This window comes from Hyalella azteca, unplaced genomic scaffold (genome assembly GCF_000764305.2).
Source record: "Hyalella azteca isolate HAZT.00-mixed unplaced genomic scaffold, Hazt_2.0.2 contig14244, whole genome shotgun sequence".
In the NCBI taxonomy this organism is placed as follows: Eukaryota; Metazoa; Arthropoda; class Malacostraca; order Amphipoda; family Hyalellidae; genus Hyalella; species Hyalella azteca.
In genome coordinates, this window is record NW_025944135.1 from 554454 (window position 1) to 578498 (window position 24045).

The 24045-nt window shown below is 37.8% G+C and overlaps 1 protein-coding gene across 1 annotated transcript; it reads left to right on the forward strand.

Moving 5' to 3' along the window:
- The first annotated feature begins 200 nt into the window (after positions 1–200).
- On the forward strand, positions 201–24045 carry LOC108679988 (uncharacterized peptidase C1-like protein F26E4.3). Its single transcript, XM_018168739.2, has 10 exons — positions 201–1020; positions 1522–1697; positions 14946–15009; positions 18176–18380; positions 18952–19103; positions 19455–19589; positions 20493–20607; positions 20872–20977; positions 21401–21558; positions 22461–24045. Exons 1-10 carry the CDS (start codon positions 887–889, stop codon positions 22632–22634), a joined length of 1419 nt encoding a protein of 472 aa, XP_018024228.1. The 5' UTR covers positions 201–886; the 3' UTR covers positions 22635–24045.

A 24045-nucleotide genomic window follows, 5' to 3' on the forward strand; every position in this document is an offset into this window, starting at 1 on the left:
GCAACTAGAGCAAAGTTGGTGGCATGACATAATGCTCATTATTAAGGAAGCTAGGAATGTAATCTGCTGCATTGGGGCTATCAAATCTTATTTTATACAGCAATTATTTAAGATATAGCCCAAAAATTTAAACAATATCCTGTTCAGACATTGTCATAAAAAATGTAATTATTTTCGTGTTACGTGTGTAGTCAAGGCGCTTGCTTGTTGAGCTGCTGTCACGTGCAGCCATGAGCGCTTGAGGTGCATTCCTTGGCTCTCCCTGCTCTGCTACCTCCTCATCTGCAAGCCTTGTTTACGAAGTCCAACGAAGCCAAGAGTTGTTTACAAACAACTTTAATCCCGAGGAAGGTTGACGAATAACTACCCTTTCAAAACACACACATTTGTTTGAACAGCACCGAGGCGCTTTCATCGATCGCAATGTTGCTGAATCGACATGAAATGGTTCCTGGCTTTGATGAAATTGAGAGTAGTTGTGAAATGCTCCCTTCTAGGCTGAGATTTTACGGAACAATGTAAAATATTTGAGTGACACTGGCCTTTGATTTCCGTTTGCAAGATATAGATTATTTTTTGTTGCTTCGTCTGATGAGATTTCATCCATATGAATACTGCTCTGATGTTTTTAATTTTTTTTGTTATGAAATTGTGAAAATTCTGCTTGGACGGTATTAAGATAATTAACTGACTTATAACGAGCCATTAATGAGTAATAATTTTACACGTCAGCAATTACAACGTAATTACTTTCAGTGTAATATGTATGATCATTAGTGTTACGTGTTGACTAATTTGAAACTTGACCGATGAACTTTGCTTACGAACCGAACCGAGCTTCAATTTGAAGTGAATAGTGTTGAAGCTATAAAGAAAATTTCGAGAGATGGCTTTAAAGAAGAACAGCTTCTGCGCATTACTAAATTTTGTGACTCTTGCCATTTTTCTGGGGCTGTCAGGCTGCCAGGCTCAGAAGACTCCCTTCTTCAGTAACATCCCAGGGGACTGGTGCAGAACGCGGTATGTCCAGTTTTACGTTAAGGCTTTTAACGAGTTCAAATTAAATCGACAATGCCAATATTTTTTGTTAGTCGGACTGAATTAACATTTGAAAAATTTGCAGTTCCGGCTTATAGTCGTTCATATAGAAGAAATATAAAATTGCATTATGCGAATAGAATAGCCTTCATTTATTTATTTATTTTCCCACCTCATATTATTTAGCAAGCTATTCATTAATTAACTCCACGAACCTCTTGAAAATCTTTCAGGAATTATAAATCTTTGGTTGTGATAGAAAAACCAATTTCAATTTCGGCGCAATTCAATTCTTACGCTGCATCTTATTTCTATTGCAAGATCTGAGCCATGTTGCTTGCAACGCCTTTTGTCTATCCCAAGGTTTGATCCATGTTACTTGCAACGCGTCATTTCTATTCCAAGATCGATAAGTGTTGCTCGTAACGCCTCATTTATATTCCGAAATCAGATCCTCATGCAATACCTCATTTCTATTTGAAGGTCTGATCCGTGTTGCTTGCAACGTCAAGACGATTGCTCAGTACCCATTTTCGGCACCCTGTGCTACTGCGACGAGTTCTGCAATCGCGACTACAACCCGGACTGCTGTCCTGACTACACGCCCGTCTGCCTGGGCATATCCCGACCCTCGACCGCACCTCCGGAACCCGTGTCGCGTGAGTAGCTAAACTGCAGGCGAGGGATTGACTCAACCTGCATAACTTCATTGCTGTAATTCAGGCTTCATTGACTCAACCTGCATAACTTCATTGCTGTAATTCAGGCTTCATTGACTCAACCTGCATAACTTCATTGCTGTAATTCAGGCTTCATTGATCAGCCTGCATTGATGTCAGCCTGCATAACTTCGTAACACTATTATCGTACCCAGGTTAAATACAGTTGTATACATGAAATCAATCAAAAACTAAATAATAGTTTGTTTTCTGAAAATATGTTAAAATTTTAGTTCTACTCACTTGAATCTTTTTGTTCAACTCCTAGTCTAATAACAATAATTAACGTATTTTCCTATGAAAGATAAGTATACTTTTTAAACTACTGCCATCAAATTATCTGTATTAAATGTTAGATGATTAGGAAAATTTAATTTTGCTAGATATTTTGTAAGTCTTATGCATCGATCAAATTAAACTATGAATATAATCCGTCATCTTATTATCAAATTCGCTTGTAAAATCATTATGAGCAAAGATCTAAACATAACTACTCTCGCAACTAACACACAGATTGAGACTCGTAATGCACCAATAAGTTTAGATGGAAATTATTCATGTCTGCATAACTTTAGACAGTGGTTTAGACACAATGCATCTTCTGGAAGTCTTCGAGCGTTACCTTCAAGTAATATCGAAATGTTACGACTTACAATGGATTGTGATGCTCAATTTTACCACTACGCAACTTTGCGTTTAACTGCCATAACATAAAACATAGTTAAGTGGTTGTAACTCAACCAGCATTTAACTAACGACGTTTCAAGAGAAATCTTCCATTCAGAAATTAAAAATATGCCTCTACCTACACCCTACACTTAGGCCGTTACGCGTGCTTTGGCGCGTTTGATAGCACGGCTGCAGCTGATTAGCATGTCGATCCTTTGAATCATGAAGAATGTATGTTAAAACATTTTCCAATTACAACGAAGCATCAATTTATAAGCTTTTTCCGCATTTATTTAGATCTACCGGTGCCATGAATTACAGTTAAGTAAGAAAGAGTTCATACAGGAATATGCGGCTTCAATTGACGACTCAAGGACGCGTTTTATTGCGTGAAATTGCTGCATGAAGTGCGCCATGAAGACGTCATGAAGGCTAGAGGTGTCGCATTCTTTCGTGACAGCTGCTGCAGCTTTCGTTGCAGCTGGAAACTTGTATTTGCTTTTCTTATGAATGCTTTTCGTTGAAATTAGTTGAAGAAAATGCGATCATATCTTATGAATTGCTGCTGATGCGCGCGTGGCTGTTTCACACGTCGATAAATGTTACGATTTTATAAAACTTCATTCAAGTTCCGATACTATCGACATATCTGCGATCCATGCCATTGAGTGCATGTCGATGGGGCGCATTTGAGTGCAATCGAAATTTGTACCACGTACTAAGTATCTGACGTTGAATCAATGTTGAATTAATTGTTGTTTGATTGAATCAATGTTGAATTAAACGTTGTTTGATTGAATCAATGTTGAATTAAACGTTGTTTGGTTAAAAATACTTTGAATAAAACATTGTTTGGTTGAAAATACTTTGAATAAAACGTTGTTTTTTTGAAAATACTTTGAATAAAATGTTTTTTGCCTGAATCAACGTTGAATTAAAAATTGTTTGCTTACATCATCGTTGCACTAAACGTTGTTTGCTTGGGGATTAAACGATCAATTAAGCGCAGTTTGCTTGAATTAACTTTTACTTTTAAATAATCGTTATTCGCTCGAATCAACGTTAAGTAAACGTTATTAGAACGTCGTTCGCTCATTGGACGCGGTCTCACACAAGCGGCAAAAGAGGGCCTAATGCGCCGGGCGGCTGTCAGGTCAAGTGAGTGGAGTGCTAAGATAGGTGCGGCGCTCCTTTGCCTCCCTCGTGCGTACAAATGAAGTCATGCGTATTTATAATCTGCATCCGTGTGCCCGAGTTGACGCTGCATCAATCCTTTTAGCTGTGTTATGTTTTATGTTTAATTTTGATGCGGTATTCAATTGAATTAAAACTATCCAAGCTCGTTGATTCTCTGAATTATTAATTGATTCTTTGAATAGTAACAAGATGTAAGTAATTATTTAAAATGTCATCTCCTTTATTTATTAGTGCAATATTTCAACGCGCAACAATGAAATTAAAGATAACATTTAAAATAGTGAAATTTGCTGCCCGGTTCCGCTTAATTACCCGCAACGTGCCGAACAAAGCTACTATCTGAACAGGTTCCAAGATTCAGGATGCGGTCGGTCTGAAACATGTCAGGTTTCAATTTAATTTCTATTGAAAGTTTCATTGAATTTGTAAACATGTTTTTTCGTTTTATTAGAAATAATAGCTGCGCAAATGGATAATTTATTAATTATGATGCACGCTGCAGGGTATAAACATAGTCCCCTATCATTATTAAATCCGATCGTCTTTCTTTGACCTTGTTTACGATTCTATGTTATTCTCTATACTACTATTATAAACCCTCTAAAAGAATTTATGGTCGCAAGCCATTTTTTATATGGTAGATAGCAGCCATTTCTGCGTTACAACATCAACCATCAATAAAGATAAGCTCGCGACACTATAGAATAGGTACGGCATTTGAGTTTCCCTATGATATCTTCCATTTAAAGTCCAAATGTCAGCACATAGTTACAAACCTTGTGAACGTGTGCGTTGTTGCATGTTTACACGAGCACGTGCTCACGTTCTTAAAGGATATGCCCCGGAGTTCTTATCAGTTAAAGAAAAAGCGCCGCGGGTTAGGAATTATATTGCAGATTTTTTTATCTTCTAAAAAGATATGTCCAAGAAACTACATTTATAACCATTATTTGATACAGCGGGCGAATGAACCGAAGTTTCTACATGTTATTTCTTACTAATATTAATTTTTAATTCGACAGATATAAAAAAGCCAATGTTTCGGCCAACACTTTACTAATTAACATTCAGAATACCTTTCTGATTATTCATATTTAATGGCACCGGCACGTATCCGAGCTGCTTCATAGTTCATCCGAATGAAATCAATTGAATTCATTCGCATTATTTTACTGTATGTAGCCTAGTTCAATCGTCTTTCACCAGCACTTTCTCATGTCAGCGCAAGAAATCAAATTCGAGTTCAAGATCAGGCATTTTGGGTGCAGCTAGCTTATGGCAGCATATCGCATAGTCCTATCTGCTCCATAACTACTCTGGATAACTGAGCTATCGCTACAACCCTATTAAAGTCATTAAGTATTCACATGCCTGTCTGGTCTCTGCAAGAAGAGCGGCATAATATTTCAGACACGCCCGTTCCACATTATGCCGAGCCCACGTTCCCGGATTATCAATTAATGCTTTAGTGGACGGCTGGTGTACGCTGTCTAGACCATAGCTAAGCTGCAGGTGGACAAGTATTGCATTGCACGTTGCCAGGCGCTCAGCCCGATAACGAACCAACAAACAATAAGCCGGTCTCAGTGTTGGAGGTCAGTTTTCACCAAGTGAGCCCTATGGTCTGGGTATATTATACAATGTACATCTACGCTGAACACATCATATTGTGATATTTTTTTGGGGGTTTTGATTGAGGAATCGAATAACGTCTTTAATTTTTAAAATAACAATGATATATGCATCTCACACTTTACACTCGGAGAAACAATGAGACTTTGTCCAAATATCGATGCATTTCTTACCTAATGTGGGTTATCTTGACCAAGTTTGGCGTGGAAAAAAATGAATTAGTGCAACACATAGCAAGTGTGTCACTATTTGGGCAATATGACAATTTTTATTAGTGTAGAGTTTCATTTGTTCCATTGGTATTATGTGCTTCGTCATTGCACTATCACGTTTGTGAACACTTGTTTTACAGTGAACACAACTGTCGTCTATTCATGAGAATTCACTCAGTTACTTTAATAATTCGGTTAGAATTAAGTCTGCAATATGACGAGTTAAATTCACCATTATTTGTAACGCAGCAAATTTAGTCGTAAGGAGCCCGATATGACATTCTCAGTTTTCATTCATTTTTTTTCGTGCGCTGAATGAGGAATTGATTTAAGTTTACGTCTACTTTCATCAATCTGTTCTTTCTTATAATAATTTTTTATTTTCAAAGCACATCAGCTATAGTTGCGACTGAAGCTCGAAACTTATTTGAACCTTGTATATATCAATAGAGGATTGGGGTTGATGTCCGGTCAAATGTGTAGAAGGCTAGAAGCTGGCAGATGAAAGTACCGGCATAAACAAGGATGTAGATCCAAAGGTCTGACGTTCGTACAGCGTTTCCACGAAGCCGTGTGTCATTACGGTATCTTTCAGATCAGGTACCGCAACTTACGACGTCAAGTTCTGATATCCAACAAGCCTTATGGGATCAGTTCGCGTCTTAATTGAAGTGTCGTTGCTGCTTAGCGACTATCTTCAGACAGGTGGCCCGTTACTACTTGGTTTATCTCTTAATTACTGCATCGTTATGCCAGAGCAGGTGGCTTCATAACATGTGCTCTCTAACGAATCTTCTAGTTAAAAAACCTTTGTTTTAGGCACTAGCTTTCAAGCTAGTCTTTCGCAGAGTCGTTAAGTTGAAAAACTTTTATTTTTGCTTTCGCTTTCAATCACTTCAATCAGCGCAGTCATTCGGTTAACTTTTTTGCGTTTGTTGTTTTGCGAGTCTTTCTTAGACTACTCTGGATAGAAAACGTTTATTTCACGCTTTTGCTTTCTAGCAAATCCTCGTCATAGTGTTTTAGATATGCGCTTTTTATTTCTAGAGAGACAACGTTCATTACTTAAATGACGTTTATAATACGCGTTGCAGTTATGTATGGTGATAACTGCATTTAAACGGACTGGTAGTTCAACTTATTTAAAAATCATGGGTCAGACATGGTTCAATTCTTCCCAAGCCCTAAATTTGAATACTGACTTTGGTATTCAAATGTACATGTATGTTTCAAATACATGTATGTATTTGTTGAAGTGTCATTGACATAAATGGGGCATGCTTATCTTATTGAAGTAATTTTTCGACAATAGGTTCTAATTTTTCACAATATCGGCTTTCATTAAATGGATAAGTCTACAGTTACTTGTCTGTTACAAAAATAGCAATAGTTTTTATTTGGAAAATTTATAGGCAGGATAAGTGCATTCAGTGTTTCAGTAAGCCATTCGCCGGTGAAATAAACAAAATGCTTTCTTCTTTATTAGATCGAATTGTTATACCGGTTTCATGAAAGAGGTTGCCGATCGATTGTACCCATAGAGATCCGTGATTGCGCAGTTTGTATGTTGTATCTGCTAGGGGCCATACTTTCAAAACTCACTAAGTTAACGGAAGTACTTACGCCTTATTTTCTTGTCAATGATTTGTGGATTCTGCTTGAAATGCCGTCGATGATTGGTTAATGAACTTTTGATCTCTTAACTTTTTAGCGCATTTTCTCATTTATGGAAAAAATGCACTATTGTGCTCGCCATGTCCATCTGTCTGCCTGTTCGTCCGTCTGTCCGTCCGTCCGTCCGTGACCTCAAGTTTTCGTCGACGAGAAAATGCGCTCTCTGTCATTCACTGCAGTGAGTACTGAGTTATATTTTTTTGAAATTATGGCCCCTGGTCTTTATAGCGCCACTTGGAGACATAACTCAAAGAAGCGCGATTGTTCTTTCAAACTGAGTTCGATATATTTTTGCGCTTGTCGTCTACAACAACATAAAAAATGAACTTAATGAATCATGAATCAATACGCAGGTTCATTTTCTCCCATCATCTACAAACCCCAACTAATAGAAGCCGACAGTCTCTCAACAACAGTTTTAGATATTTCAGAAGAAAATCTTCTTTCATCACAATCACATATAGGAGCCTTATCCGGTTTACTGTTTTTGAGGCATAGGATGTATGAAAATCTCTTGACAGAACAGCCGTCCAAAAACCATTAAGATGCATTAACCATGACACAGTCTTCATGTACATTCGTCGACACACGTGCAAAAACCGGTCGTAGCTACGTATCCAGTCGCTAGATCCGCGCTCTTCATCAAACTCCTCACCCATACGTCGCAAGCGCCGCGGCTTGGTTTTTTAGTTGGGCCTGGCCGTAGATGAGGCCTTGCTATTTATTTGCAAATTAGTTTGTTAGCCTAAGTTTGCATGGGTGATGTCTCCATAAGTCGCCTGGGTGATGTCACCAAAAGTCGCCTGGGTGATGTCACCATAAGTTGTCTGGGTGATCTCACCATAAGTCGTCTGTGTGATATCACTATAAGTCATCTGGGTGATGTCACCATAAGTCGCCTGGGTGGTGTCACCATAATTCGTCTGGGTGGTGTCACCATAAGTCGTCTGGGTGATGTCACCATAAGTCGTCTGGGTGATATCACCATAAGTCATCTGGGTGATATCACCATAAGTCGTCTGGGTGGTGTCACCATAAGTCGTTTGGGTGGTGTCACCATAAGTCGTCTGGGTGGTGTCACCATAAGTCGCCTGGGTGGTGTCACCATGAGTCGTCTGGGTGGTGTCACCATAAGTCGTCTGGGTGATGTCACCATAAGTCGTCTGGGTGGTGTCACCATAAGTCGTCTGGGTCACCATAAGTCGTCTGGGTGATATCACCATAAGTCGTCTGGGTGGTGTCACCATGCATAAGTCGTCTGGGTGGTGTCACCATAAGTCGTCTGGGTGGTGTCACCATAAGTCGTCTGGGTGATGTCACCATAAGTCGTCTGGGTCATAAGTCCTTTTTGCGACACTTCTCTCAACCCTTGATTTCCCTTATGCTCCCTTAAAAATTGTGCAGGACTTCAGAGTAGAAGCCTTCATAGAATTCATAGTAGGAACCATTGAGCTATGAATTCATAGAATTCATAATGGAAGCTATTACCGGTAGATGAATACCGGTATAAAAGTTATTCGTATAATATATGAATATACTTACTATTGTACGCAAATAGTTTTGCGATTCACTAAATAATTTTGTTTCCCAATTCTAAGCTCATTAATTTCTTGCCGTTATTAGTTATTAATAAATCTATATAAGAATTTATTTCTGCCTTGACAGGGGCAATAATAAATTTATTTTGAACCGGAATAAAAACTTGAACTATTATTGAAGTCAGCTTGAAATTTTTACACCCCAAACAATCGAATTCGTTACATGACAAATGAAAGGGTAAGCAAGAAATTCCCAATGCTTGCATCTTATGCTAAATAACTTAAAGCGTAATTTTAATATACCCGCAAAGATGGCGGCTAATTCTGTGGGCATTCTAAAATAAATAATTATCATGATTATTCCTTCCGCCATTACAATATTCTCCACATTGTTTATAAATTATCATAAGTTAATAAGTAAACCAAATTAGAATGATAATATAATATCATAATTGAATTTTAATTCATCACCTTTAATTCCTGGCACAATTCCATCATGCTCATAAGCAAACGTCGATGTTAAGGCGGTCCTTGTGTCTTGACGGTTGTCTTCTCGTGTAACAGTTAGAGGGGAATCTGGGTATCGGTGTCTGCAGTGTCTGGCCGTAGTGTGCATACCTGCGTGTGATGGTATTTACCTGAGCTCGTCTTGTGCTTTCGGCAGTACCTCTGAGACAACTTTGTTTTTCTTAGCTCCCGCATTGAACTCGGTGCAGAACTCCTCAAATTTTTACGTCTTTTACGTAATTTTACATGATAAATTAACTATGCTATTCCTATGAAAAAGTCTTGGCATTATTGATGTGCATGGCTTAATTCAAAACCCTTTACCCTCCATTTCTGGCAAACGACTTACGTCAGGAAATTACTAAATCAATTGATATTGTTTCTAAGCTGTCTCACAAGAGCTGCATTCACTTGAAGAGCCCTTCAGTAACCAACGTCAGTTCCATTTAGGTTTTAATCCAACCCACTTGTATGCGAGATGCCGCATGCCTAATATTAATCGAAATACGCCATTTACCAGTCACCGAGTAAAGTAAATTTGTTGCTCTTTGCAAGCGACTTTCTGAGAGATGCTTCTCTGCAACTCAGACAGGTTGTGCAACGCGCACAACGATACCTTTGTTGCGGCAAACTTTTGATTCGTGGAACGTCAACAAATTTCATTGGCGTTATTGCTATGAAAGCATAAAATATATATACTTTCATGGAGATGTAGGAGTGAAGAGTATAGGTTTGTGTTTCGGCCAGTTGTTACTGTACAAAAGCTTTGTACTGTAAAATATGTTGTAATATACATGGTTTTGTGATAATATTGTGCGTTTGAACATTCTAAATTGCATGGAACCAAAAATGAAGAATATTAATTCTCAAATAGAGGTTTTTGATCATGGCCAAGAATGTTTGACAGAAGAGCGCCTAAAATTCAATAGGCGATCGATTTGCTGCGATTTTGCGTACAATGTACGCGTGCTTGCAGTTCCTTCTTCCGCACATGTGATGTCTGCACTAATCACAGTTAATTTAGTTCACTGTATCCTATAGTCTTTGTACCGATGACTGGTCGATATATAACCGATTAAGCTTATGTAATAATTGAAATCATGTTATGGATATATACTTGTATTATTATTCAAAATTTTTGTAATACCCACATGTTTTTTTTAATAACGTGTAATTCAAACTGTAACCCAATGCATATCGATCTGATTCAATGTTCTTCAAGTTCTTTACCTGCATAAAATGCAAGTATAGGAATCATCCAGTGCTGACTATGGAAGAATAGAATAGGATTTCCTCCAGTAGCGGTAGCCGGTATACTAATGCCATGTTTATTCGGCCTATAGAGGTGTCCACTCATCAGTGTGGCATGAGTCCGTGTATATGTCATACCTTCGTATTAGAGAATCAATAACTGCAATCAGTAACTGCAAAGCAAGTGCATTGTAAGAGCAACCTTATATCTTTGAACGTCAGTACATAGTCAACAAGAAAGTTAATTACAAATAAATTCCTTCCCTAACTATTACTAAAAATACATTTTTTGCACAAAACTAATAAAGAGACTTCCTTTCACTTACTTTTTACTTACTGACGTTTTATTCCTTGATCTTACTTTCATTCCAAGTTTCAATCAGTTGAAAGCAGGAGTTACACCAGAAAATGTTAACAACATAAAATTGTTCACCGACATCACTGAAAAGTTGTGGAGAATTTAGATTGTTGATCGCTAATTTAATTTAATGAGTATAGTGCTTAAAGCATTTAGATTATCGAACAATTGATCATTTTTTACTGACCAATTATGTACCAAAGAGACTAGCATGTTTTTACAGCTGATTTTTAATTAATTTGAGTAAAAGTAATGATTATCAATGTTATATTTATTTATCTCAGGTATTGTAAAATGTTTTATCCTATGATAAGTATTAGTATTTTATTTAACATCCAAGAGCGTCAAGTAATAACACATTAATCAGCCATAGTCTTCAATGTTCATGCTATTTTTTTCTGGCCTTTGTTCGCCATCTAGTTTCTGGGAACGGACTTGTTTAAGAAAAATGCTGACCGCAGCAATTATCAATTGATTCCTTAATTTAATTAACGATGGCAATGATGGAGTCAGCAAGATTGTAAATGTTGCTGAGCTCGATGAAGAGCCTTCAACTTCTCTCTATAAATGATAACACGTATGTCTTAACCATTGATTTTTCGACACTCACAGAGAAGGTGGACTTTTATAGAACAATATTTGCATCTGGAACAAATGGCTTCTTTCTTGGAGTGACGTATTAGAATTTAATACAAGGGTGAACGGCTGTCGGTCTCCTGTACATTTAATTGCTACAGAACAAACTGTGCAGACAAATCGAATGTGAATGATAGATCAACTTTGACGACGATATTGGTAGAGGCTCGGCAGCATGAACTTCGTTTTTTGTCGTGACAGTTTGACTTCGGAACAGCAGAGCTGTCGATGTGAATTAAATGATTGTAGTAATCGATAATGATGCACATTGATATGATTTGAGATTTTTTTAGATCTTGAGATTAAAACTAAGGTCTTCTTCTTCGCTGATGAGCATTGATTGACCGCATGATGAAATCCGCATTCCGTCTCAAATAATCCTCCTTAGCTGATGGAGTAAATTTGTTTATTAGGTGAAAAAATTAGAATCGAAATTAATATAACTAACATAACTTGCTGCGAAATTTTTTTTTCCTCCCAGGACTCTTTTTTTCATTTTACAAAAGTGCCGTCGAAATTTTTCTTCTCTGCATAACCCTAAGTTTTCAGTTTGGAGATATAGTTCATGTAAACAAAGTATGTCTAACTTAATTTTGGTTTAAAGGATCTCTATTTATGATTAGATATTTTACATGTTGGTTTAATAGACTTATTATCATCACCATCTGATCACATTCGATTTTCTAAATCACTACGTGAAATTTCAACTAAACAAAATTTAACAACAATAAAAAATTTTCTGCTAGGTGGAGTGGATAAAAATTTATTAGTTAACTTCGGCAAATTGTACATACAAAGATGCGGGTAAGCATCACGATCGTTAGCATTTTCATCTATGAACACAAATAACTAATATATTTTTTAACGCTTGGAGGAAATGAAGTTGGTGTTGCATTATTTGTCGACTTTGGTGAAATTACTATAACACATCATGAAAAAACGAGAATAACGACTTGAAAATATATAGAAGTTATTACTAATTGTGAACATCGAAGACACGAGAAGTTATTGATAAAACGGACATTTTTTATTTTAACAGAATTTTGAGTTGTATAACTGAGTTACTGCGTTGTGTTCATAGCTATTTACTAGAAAACTTCATTATTTACCTTACAAGTAAATAACCTAATAACGCAGCTGAAATATTAGTATCTTTTATTTCGATCTTAACATTCGTGCTCCGTCATCTGATAGTATTGAAAGTTCTTTAAGGCTCCTCTTTGGGTAATTCTAAGAAACTCTTCAATATAATTGACCCGAAAATAAGCGGACCGTTAACTGTCTTAGTTAATAAATGCCTTAATTGCTAAATCAACTTCAATTAATTTGGACGGTCAGCCTGACGCGTTCAGTTGAAGCTCCTTGCCCTGTCATGGACGAGTGTGTACCAGTGACGCCCTGCACTCAGGCGCTGCCCACGCGTGGCAGGTACGCTTGTGCTGGGGACGCTTGCTTGCCTGCGCTGCTAATGTGCACATGCCATTTGTTGTGGCAGGTTATATTGCATCACAGGAAAGTCCGTAGCAGATGATTATGACTTGAAAACTAAATGATTTCTTGGTTATTAACTATACTGTTATGTTGACTGGATTATTTTTTGAGATTGATCATATTTTTGTTATTGTTCTAGTGAAAATTTTGCAAAGTTTACATCTCAAGTGTTATACACCCTTTATTTAGATTAATTTTCATTAATTTAAGAGGCACAAAATTACATCTGATCAAATTTTATCGCTACCTGTAAAAACTGAACACTAAAAATACACCAGAAATTGTTGTGACAGTCATTATTAAAAAAAATATTATCTACAATAATTTCTGAGCGAATGCTTGTGTTCAGCGAAGAATAGACCATTCCTGACTAAACGCGTGCTACAGCAGAGTGCCCGGACCAACAGGCATTTAAATTTGAAATAACATCAATCAAGCGTTCTTTTAAATGAATCAACTACTGCTCTAATCATCATTGTTTCTACGTCATTTGCCTGTAGGGGATCCCTGCTGCAGTCACATGGGTTTGCAAGCTCAGGAGTTCATGTGGGCGCGAGAACTCCTTCCTTTTCCCGTTCTGCGCACGCCCTGCATTGAGGAGGAAGAAGTCATGCTTAATTGTTTCACTCCTGCATTGGCTGTGACAGACGCTGACAGTGCGCGCCTGTAGTTGATGCTAACAAGGAATTGCACATCGCAATGAATATCTAATATGTGTATTGGTAATTCCTCACTTGCTTCGCTAGGTATTTTATATTAGTAGGATGAAATGTACACAGGTACATGTATTTATGAACTATATCGGAAGGCTGCGTTATGTTTGGCTCCTTATATAGAAGAATGACAGTTTTTTTTACTTTTTGTAGGACGCGTGTTGAGCGAGACGACCGATCTGGTTATTATTTGTGCCACCAGCAAGTAACATTACTCACATGCGGAAAAAACACGCAAGCGCTTTTATTAATATCTGCTCTTGAGGGAAACTATATTTACTGAGAAAAATTTTTTCCCCACCTTTGACCTTGAAGATGAAAGATGAAATCGTTCGTGGCAATTATGTGTGACAACTTCAAACAAATGTGGCTATAGTTCCTTGCAAATGGCTGGTGTGGCGTTCTAACTCACCTGACGTAACCTCTGCGGCGCTGCTAAGTACGCGGGAGAAAAATCGTCCCTAGAGTGACTAAGGGTGTTTTTGCTATGTCCGTGGCCATCTTTAATTAGCACCAAGGTTGTAAGGAAGTGCAGTGAAAGATTCCGAATTTGTATCAGGAGTAACGTCAATGGCTCTTTAGAAAATTAGAGAACAATCAATCGATGAGTACTTTATCAGATTCAGATATTGTGTCAAATCTCCCAACCCACCGAACAAATTGCGATAAAACTCTGTTCACAAACTCGTGAGAATCTCCGAAGTATGTTAAGGTTATGAATTTTTTTAAATTCAAATTTACTTGCAAGTTTTATACCTATACGGGCCTATTCAATGTTTGTTTTATTAAGGAAACCGTGCAGCGTGTTTATGTTAATAACATAAATTAACTATGACGCGAAAGTTCCGCTCAATTAATTCAGGGATTAGTTTTTGGTGATGATAAGCTCCAATTTTTAAATAAAAACCATTCGCCAATAAGATGCTCCGTATTGCCTTATAACGCGGGAAGGAAGTTTAAAAAAAAAATGTTTCTACCAAATTTAAAATATGATCGAATGATAAGATTTGGGTCACTGCAAGTTGCCCGACCAGCGGCAAGATCTGTCGTGAGAATGTTTGTTGTATCCTATTCAGCAACTCTACATTTGAAACTTCTTTTGAATGTTTTTTTCCAAATCTGTCAACTTCGAGACTTATCAAACTTAAATCTGGATGACTGGGGATGATATCCAGCACCGATCGAACAGTATATTAGCTTATTTATTATAAAAGTGTTAGTTTCATAATGTTGCGTTGATAATTCTATAATTTCATCTGAATTTTCGTCACTATAGCTGTAGCTATTCTAATGTGTTGTTGTTTTCCCAGGATGCTTCCACAACGGTCAATACTTTCAAGAAGGAGATGTCATCACCGACAACTGTAATACTTGGTGAGCTGTACCATCTTTCTGTTTTACTTATTATCAATCTTCATGTATTTAAGCTTAAAAACCTCCGTATGTGTGTCTATGCACTTAGTAATATGCGTGACGAAAAAGAAAAGTACCTATTTCTATCTCAAGTTAGCATGAATTGCAATTGGAAGCAAATAAAGTGAGAATTAATTTCGTTGAAACGTCCCAGAGACTGGCTTCATCTGCTAACATATGAGCTTCCTGTAATATGCCTCGTTCTTTTAGTTGTTCTTTGAATTCCTAAATCATAATAAAGCTGATCTCGACCTCGTTTTCAATAAAATAATGGTAGATTAACTTGGGAGTTTATGCGTTTTTAGATTCGTAACGAATTATAAAATAACGATTTTGCGGTAGTTTTTTTTAACGGAATGGTCGATTAATCCTACAAATATTAGGTAATCCCATTGTATCCGTTGATTTAAGCCGGGCAAGACTTTCTCGCTGAAGTGTTGGCAGATAATTCATACTGCGTGTCAGGCGAGGCGATGTTTCAACACTAGTCGTAAAACATGAAAGACATGACAAATGAAAAGTGTACGTATGTATACAAAAGTCTGAAAACCTAAATTCTACTTTTGTGTTGCTTTGGATCTCTAAACGGAGGAAAAAATCAATATCTGTACATAATTCGCGTCCCAGCTAGTGTAATACAAATCAGATTATAATGAGCGTTAGTAATAGAATTAAAGATAAAGGAAGAGAATTTACATGACAGTTTTTTTCGCTGCTTGATGCTGATTTTTTTTTTTCGTTTTTGAAGACGTTAGTGTGGCAATGATTGCGTCAGACGAAGCTGGTGAGGGGTGGAACGTCGGCTGTCTCTCGCTCATAATTAATAAACAGTATATTTTTTTATTCGCGTGTAACAATCTTGCGAAATCGAAGATGAATTTTCCTCATAATGGCGTCAAATGAACTGTTAAGAATTTTATCTTGATTTTGCTCCTTATGAACCGGTCCAAACTCACGACAGCCTTGTAAATTTCCACCTAAATTTCGTTTTATTATTCCTCCATTCCTGTTCTTTTTCCTGTATCTAGATATTAAAGAGGAGTATCTCACAATTTTTCATATCAGTAAACGGATTCACCATGAAAATCCTCAAAGAACTTAAAAGGCCTTGATATGATAAAATTATTTATTTAAAAATTATAGACTTAGCTTGCTTCGATCACCATATTTGCGTTGACAAGATTCCCCACAATATCTGTTGCTCGTGAGTAAGTGAGCGTGAGTAATGGCTGAGCTTGACTCATGGCACGCGACCTGACTTACGTCAGTGCCTGACATGCACTTGACAGACGTATCTGTCACGACGTAATTATATAGTAACGTCTATGAGGCAGGCGTGTTCACAGCCTTTCATAAATTACGAGGACATATGGATGCAAAATTAATTAAATTGGCAAAAGGGATGTCATCGGTGTGAATGTCCTGCATATGTGGTTTCATCTCTTTTTTGTGGTTGATGGATATCACATAGGATTCATGTTTCAGAATCATTTAAGCTAAAATATGAAGATCCCAAAATTATGAGACATGTATAACTGAAGGAGCATTTTTAATGTATTATCGTGGTACGGAGTAAACGCTACCTACAATACATTTGCTCGATCACAGAAATAGAAAATGCTAAAAATTTGTACTTATTTGAGGGATTCTTTTTGGAATGAAAAGTTAACTTCGAAATATCACTTGTTCACTTAGCACAAGAGCATGAAATCATGTGCAAGTTAAAGAATACTATTTATTTCTCGAACTCAAATACGTGTTATGTTCATCAACCAATAAAAATTTCCAATAGGTGTACAGCGCCAAGGTTTACGCATAAACTTATCTCAACCATGAGAGATAACACACACTGGCACTGACCTTCGCGCTACCTATTATATGCGAACAAGATACCATTGTTAAAGACTTACCTACTTACTATAAGAAGTTGCAGACAGTGGTAAGGCGTGTTATTAATCCTTGAAATAAAAATGAGGTATTTTGATGTGCAAATGAATTTTATCATGGCCTGAATGTACCTTTGATATTACATTAATAATGAAACACCTATAATTGCATATAAAATGAACAAAATACGAGTATTATTACATAAAAAATACTTACATGTATAATGAGAATAAAAAGGTTTCATGAAATGAGAAAACATGTATAATGAGAATAAAAAGGTTTCATGAAATGAGAAAAAAGGTTTCGTTTCTTCAACGAAACCTGCCTAAAGAAACAACTTTTGCCAACCTACATATACTAATATAATGAGGAATATACCATTTTTCAATAAATTAAAAATTTTCCTCTTATTATTGTATTAAAAATGTACCACTTATTTTTACGTTAAAAATGTCGCAGTTATTATTACATCAAAAATGTGCTGGTTTGTGCAGCCCGTGTTGCCCAACGGCGTAGATATATCATTTATCAATAAATTAAAAATTGTAATCTATTATTGTACTAAAAATGTAACACTTATCTATACATTAAAAATTAACCACTCATTATTACATTAAAAGTATCGCAGTTATTATCACATCAAAAATGTACCACTTATCTATACATTAAAATTTAACCACTCACTATTAAATTAAAAGTATCGCAGTTATTATTACATGAAACATGTACTGTTCTGTGCAGCGAGTGTTTGCCCAACGGCGTAGATATATCATTTATTAATAAATTAAAAAATTTTACCTATTTTGTACTAAAAATGTACCACTTACGTATTTATACATTAAAAATGAACTACTCATTAATACATTAAAAGTATCGCAGTTATTATTACATAAAATATGTACTCTTTTGTGCAGCGAGTGTTTGCCCAACGGCGTAGATATATCATTTATTAATAAATTAAAAATTGTTACCTATTATTGTACTGAAAATGTACCACTTATCTATACATTAAAAATGCACTACTCATTATTACATTAAAAATGTCGCAGTTATTATTACATGAAAAATGTACCACTTATCTTTACACTAAAAATGCACCACTCACTATTACATTAAAAGTATCGCAGTTATTATTACATCAAAAATGTACCACTTATCTTTACATTAAAAATGCACCACTCATTATTACATTAAAAGTATCGCACTTATCATTACATGAAAAATGTGCTGGTTTGTGCAGCGAGTGTTTGCCCAACGGCGTGGCGTCGTGCACCAACACCAGGTGTTTGGTGGAGGCCTCCCTCCTGCAGCAGCTCGGGGGTGACCAGGCCGGCACCTACCCCAACAGATGGGGATGGCAGGCCACCAACTACACCATCTTCTGGGGCAGGAAGCTGGAAGAGGGAGTCTTGCATCGAACTGGCACTGAGCACACCGATGTCAACGTGCGTATACAAAGGGAGTGTCTCTGTTGCCGATTTTATAGAATATCGATTTAGGATTTGGCTAGTTTAAGTATTTATGGGGTGAATTTTCCAAAATGCATGATCCTTTTATTAAACACATGGTCAGAATAAATATTTTTTAATAAGAAATTTTCCCAAATGCAAGAAATTGTTAATTACTTGGCCGGCAAAAATCTTTTTCGAAGAAGGAAATTTTCACTCTCGATTTAATTTGTTTGTTTGTCAATGACTGAGAGGATGTCTGTTGTGCTACTGGGCATCTCTGTGAGCGAAGGGAGATTTTCATCGTCATTTCCGCGTTCACGCAAATTATTAGTTTCATCTAACAGCCGTCGTTGAATAAGCTCGTAGCTGCTTCATAACATCAACGAAATAAACACAACAGCGAAATAATTAGAATCATCCATTTATTATTTAACGATCAGTACCGCAGGAAATATTAAAAATTTTATTGTCACTTCTTTGCTTTCCATGCACTAAAAACAGTATGGAAAAAAATTTCCCATGGTTGTCGTAATTCAATTTAAAAATTAAAGGTTGATTCGTGCAGCTGAACCCGATATTCCTGGACTACAACCCGGCCACCATTCCACCCGAGTTCGACGCGAGGGCCAAGTGGCGGCAGCGCATCAGCCGCGTCCGTGACCAGGGCTGGTGTGGTTCATCGTGGGCGTTCTCAACCATCACCGTCGCTACTGACAGGTAAGCAGAGTGGTAGTCTGAGTGGTAATAGTAGTAGTGGTGGTGGTGGTCGTAGTACTAGTGGTAGTAGTAATAGTAATCAGACTGCATATGTTGTAGTTTGACTGCTTATGCTGTAGTCAGACTGCATTTGTTGTAGTCTGACTTTCGCCGAAAATACTTCCGGGAAGCAGGAATGCTTTAAGTTGTATGACCGCGTGCATGTCTTATGTCTTCATTTCAATTGCGTTTGTATGCTCTCGGTGAAGTTCTTCAGAAGAAATAACAATTTGCAGGAGTCTTAAGTTTACATTTCCATAGTATTAGAATAGTTACTTTAAGAAATACTCTGAAGAAAACAAATGCTGGCAGGTTGGCGATCGAGTCTGAGGGGCTGGAGGCGGTGCCGCTGAGCCCTCAGAACTTGATCAGCTGCGACCGCCGCGTGCAGCAAGGCTGCGAGGGCGGCAAGATCGAGCGCGCGTGGCAGTACCTGCGCCGATACGGGCAAGTCTACCCTCAAAAATATAACTCAGTACTCACTGCAATGAGTGACAGAGAGCGCATTTTCTCGTCGACAAAAACGTGAAGTCACGGACAGACAGACAGACAGACGGATGAACGGACATGACGAGCACAATAGTGCATTTTTTCCTTAAATGAGAAAATGCGCTAAAAATGGATTGGTCATCTTGTCCAAATAGTGGCAAGCTTTTTTTTTTACTTAGCACTGATATACTTTTTTGCCGGGCCGAGCTGGGTCAGTATGACCCACCTATGGGTAAAAATGCATCGCTATTTGGAGAATCACCCTCATTTCTCTGGGTGGATATAACTCAGTTTACGGTCTGTCTTTGAGATTAGTAGCCTTTATTACATCGGCCCTACCAGTTTAAAGGAAATTTTTGCATCGTCTGTCAGTTTTTACTGCTTATTCGAGATTTCAAAATTTTTTATCACATCGGAGTTAATCTCAACGACAGTGTAGAAATTCCAGTGTAGTGTAGAGTGGTGTAGAAATTTCCGTGTTCACTACTGCAACAATTTCCGGTGGCCGGCAATAATTTCTTTTTCGGCTCGTGTAGAAGGTTTTTTTATCTAATTATTCCAGCATCGTACTGACTAATAGGTTCATCCTATTTTCTAGGTATAAAAATGTATTTTCTTTCTCCGTTTGAATCTCTTTGGTAAAAAATTTTCTCGTTCCAATTACATTTATGATGCTTACTGGACACATTTTAAGTAAACGAATAGAGCTGCATTTATTCGCTCACTTAAACTATTCAAACTTGAATTTCGTTAAGTCTGACTACTCCAAAACGTATCGCCATGTTTCTTAGTACCAAATGCTCTTCCATTGTCCTACGTCCCCCCTAGTGAAGGATTTGACTTGTTTTTATTCTTCGTCAGCGTGGTAGACGAGACGTGCTACCCCTACACCAGCGGCACATCATTCGTCAAAGATATCTGCAAGATCCCGCGCCGCTCCTCGTTTTTAACTGTCCAGTGCGATTCTCCTGCGCACGTGAGTATATATTCTATGTTTCCTGCATGTTAGTTAGTGCCGTGCAGTGAGATACTGCATGGAAATATGTAGCGTTTCTTGCAGTGATAAGGGGGAACTGTGATTTTAGTCAGTGTGCCCACTCTGACTCCGTTAATCTTAGGAAAAAGTTTTTCGCGTTAGATTAGAATAAGCTAACTTTTTGGTCCATTTTGTGATGATTGTGGTAAAAATTCCGAACTATCCTAACATATATTTGCCTCTGAACCAAAAATTATTTTGCAGCAAGCTGTCGGGCGCGAGTCTTTGTACAAAATGGAACCCGCCTACAGAATTCGGAGCCGAGAGAGCGACATTCAGTATGAGATCATGACCAACGGTCCAGTGCAGGGTTAGTCCAGGTGTGCAGTGCAGAGTGAGCCCTGCAGTTCAGTGTATTGTGAGTTCAGCGGCGGTCCATTGCAGAGTGAGTCCAGCTCTTCAGTGCAGGATTAGTCCAGGTGTCCAGTGCAGAGTTAGTCCCGCTATCCAATGTAAGGGTACGCACACAGTGAAAGCAGGTTTGCCCGCGCGGGCAACCTGCTCCAACCTGCCACAACCACAAGAATGAACATAGGATAATAATGTAAGTGTTCACAGTGAAAACCTGTACGAATAGGCTTCTGTATTCTATGGTTTCAGGCGCCAGCCTGAGCAGGTAACCAGCACGCTGGCAACCTGCTTTCACTGTGTGCGCACCCTAAGGTGAGTCCGGCAGTCAGAATATGAGTATGCAAAAATTTCATGATATATAACTTATAAATTATTCCACCAGCTCGTATGCGCGTGGAGCAAGACTTCTTCTCATACATGAGCGGCGTGTACTCGAGCTCCGGGCTCAGCGATCCCTCCGTGGTGGGACATCACTCGGTGCGCCTCATAGGCTGGGGCGAGCAGTACTCGGACTATGAGCGACGACCTGTCAAGTACTGGGTCAGTTATATAGCTAAAATTAACATCAAATATATATTTTTTTCTATCTATAATCTGTCTTTAATATCCTAACACCAAAATTTTACTTAAAATTAATCTTTTTTTATTTTCCCGTATAGTTGATAATTTTTGCACTGATCTAGAAATTTCGAGACGGCTAAACCTGCCTGAGCTTGTTGGAACCATTGCAAATGAACGTTATATCAATGGCATTTTCTCTAATACACAATCAAATGTTTAATGGATTACGTAGGCGCAAGTTCATTTATGGCCAGGTAACGAACAATAGATCTGACGCCACCTAGAACATTGAAAAAATGTAGCAGTTCATTAGTCAATAATTGAAATTCAGCGTAGTGCATACCATTGTTCAATTAATTATGAATAATGAAACAACGATATTACTTCTAAAATTATATATGTACTATGTCACTTAAATCAATACGTATACTCCATTAACGAACTTATCACTGAAATAATACGAATATTATTAAAATTAATCAAATAATCTAATTTTGCGACTGATTCTCAGATTTCATCCGATATTTGCGAATAAGTGGCATCTTATTTCGTTTAAATTTTATTTCAAATTTGGAGACAATACGAAATAGAAGAAAACTTTTTTGAGTTGCGGACACATTGGTCTCTTTATGGAAATGCGCATCCATTAGTCTTCTACAAGCAAAAAAAAATATGAAAAAATATGCAATATCCACGTACTTATGAAAAATTTATCAAATGCCCTAGAAACGAAGCGATCATTCAATATTTATTAAACGTATTAACACACGTACGGCTCAAAAAAAAAGAATGCGGAAAAAATCTCTTGCAGCTCCTGCAGATATAATGTACTTGAATTAAGTTTTGTTATATGCATATATCTTAAATTGTTATCATTGCAGTTGGCTGCGAACTCCTGGGGAGAAGACTGGGGAGAGCGCGGATTGTTCAAAATACGGCGCGGCGTCAACGAGTCCGGCATAGAGGAGAACATTCTCGCTGTGCGCGCTGGTCTCCTCACTCAGTACCCGTCCAACCTGATAGCCGATGCCCAGTCTGAGTGGTTCTATATCTGATCTTATTATACCACTATAACATAAGTTAAAGTTACATAGTGTTTCATAACATTAGTATATCTACTGTTATTTGTGACTTTGAGTGTCAAAGTTTCGTTGCTAGTACAGTCATTTGCAAAAGTTTAAGACCACCCACAGAATTTGAACTAAATCAGGAATTGACCCTTTTTGGATGAGTGATGTACAAGTTTGAGCCTGCGGCGGGCCTAACGGTAGCTGCAGGCGATCAGAGGAGTGTGTTCGTGCGTCATTTACCTCCCAGCTCTTGCATGAGAAGATTATAGCTGCAAGACAGCAGAATATTCTTTTATTAGAAATGGGTAGAAAAGCTTCTCTTACCGAAGTCCAGAGGGCTCAAATTGTGCTCTTACATGACGAAGGTTATTCTGTATGCCAGATTTCGCGAAAGATGAGATGCAGCAAGACTGCAGTTAACAATGCAATACGCAAGTTTGAACATGATAGCTATTATTCAGACAAGAAAAGGTCGGGGCGTCCGAGGAAAACAACCAGCCGTGATGACAACATGATGAAGCTTACTGTTGCAAGATCTCCAACAAGTTCCTGTAAGAAAATTCAAGGAATTTTGCTTCGAAAAGGATGTGAGCTGAGCATCAGTTCTATTTCACGCCGTTTAAGCAAAGAATTTTACCTAAAGAGTTTCACGCCTGCTCAAAAACCAAAGTTAACTGCAGCCATGAAAATTAGGCGATTGAATATTGCTTGGAGACATCAAGATTGAACGGTTGCCAAGTGGAACACAGTGTTGTTTTCAGATGAAATTGCATTTTAGCAGTCTGGGTTACGCCATCAAAACATTAGGCGACCAGTTGGTAAAAGATTTGAAGAGAAATATACAGTACCTACCATGAAACATCCACCCAGTGTCATGGTTTGGGGGCATTTAGCCATAATGGGACAGCTGGATTGGACTTTCTGCCTCAGAAAACAACCATGAATGGAGCAGGGTACCTCAAGCTGCTTCAAGAAAAGCTTGTACTACACGTGGGAATATACCAGTGTAGTATTTTCATGCAGGATGGTGCTCCATGCCATCGGGCCAGGCAGGTGAAAGATTTTTTGACCTCAAACCACATTGAATTGCTGGACTGGCCTAAAAATGGCCCAGACTTGAATCCCATTGAAAATTTGTGGTCAGTCATGAAGGATAAGGTAGCAGCAATGCAACCTTCAAATTTGAAGTCATCAGAAAAATGCATTAAGCTGGTATGGTGCAAAGAATTTTGCAAGGAGTACTGCCAGAATATTATCAGCAGTATGCCACGACGAATCCAGGCTGTTATTGACAATAAAGATGGACACACTAGGTTCTGAATATATCAAATGTATCATAAATTGCTTGTTATTTATTCACTTTGTCTCATCAAATACAAACAGTTTGAATATTTTG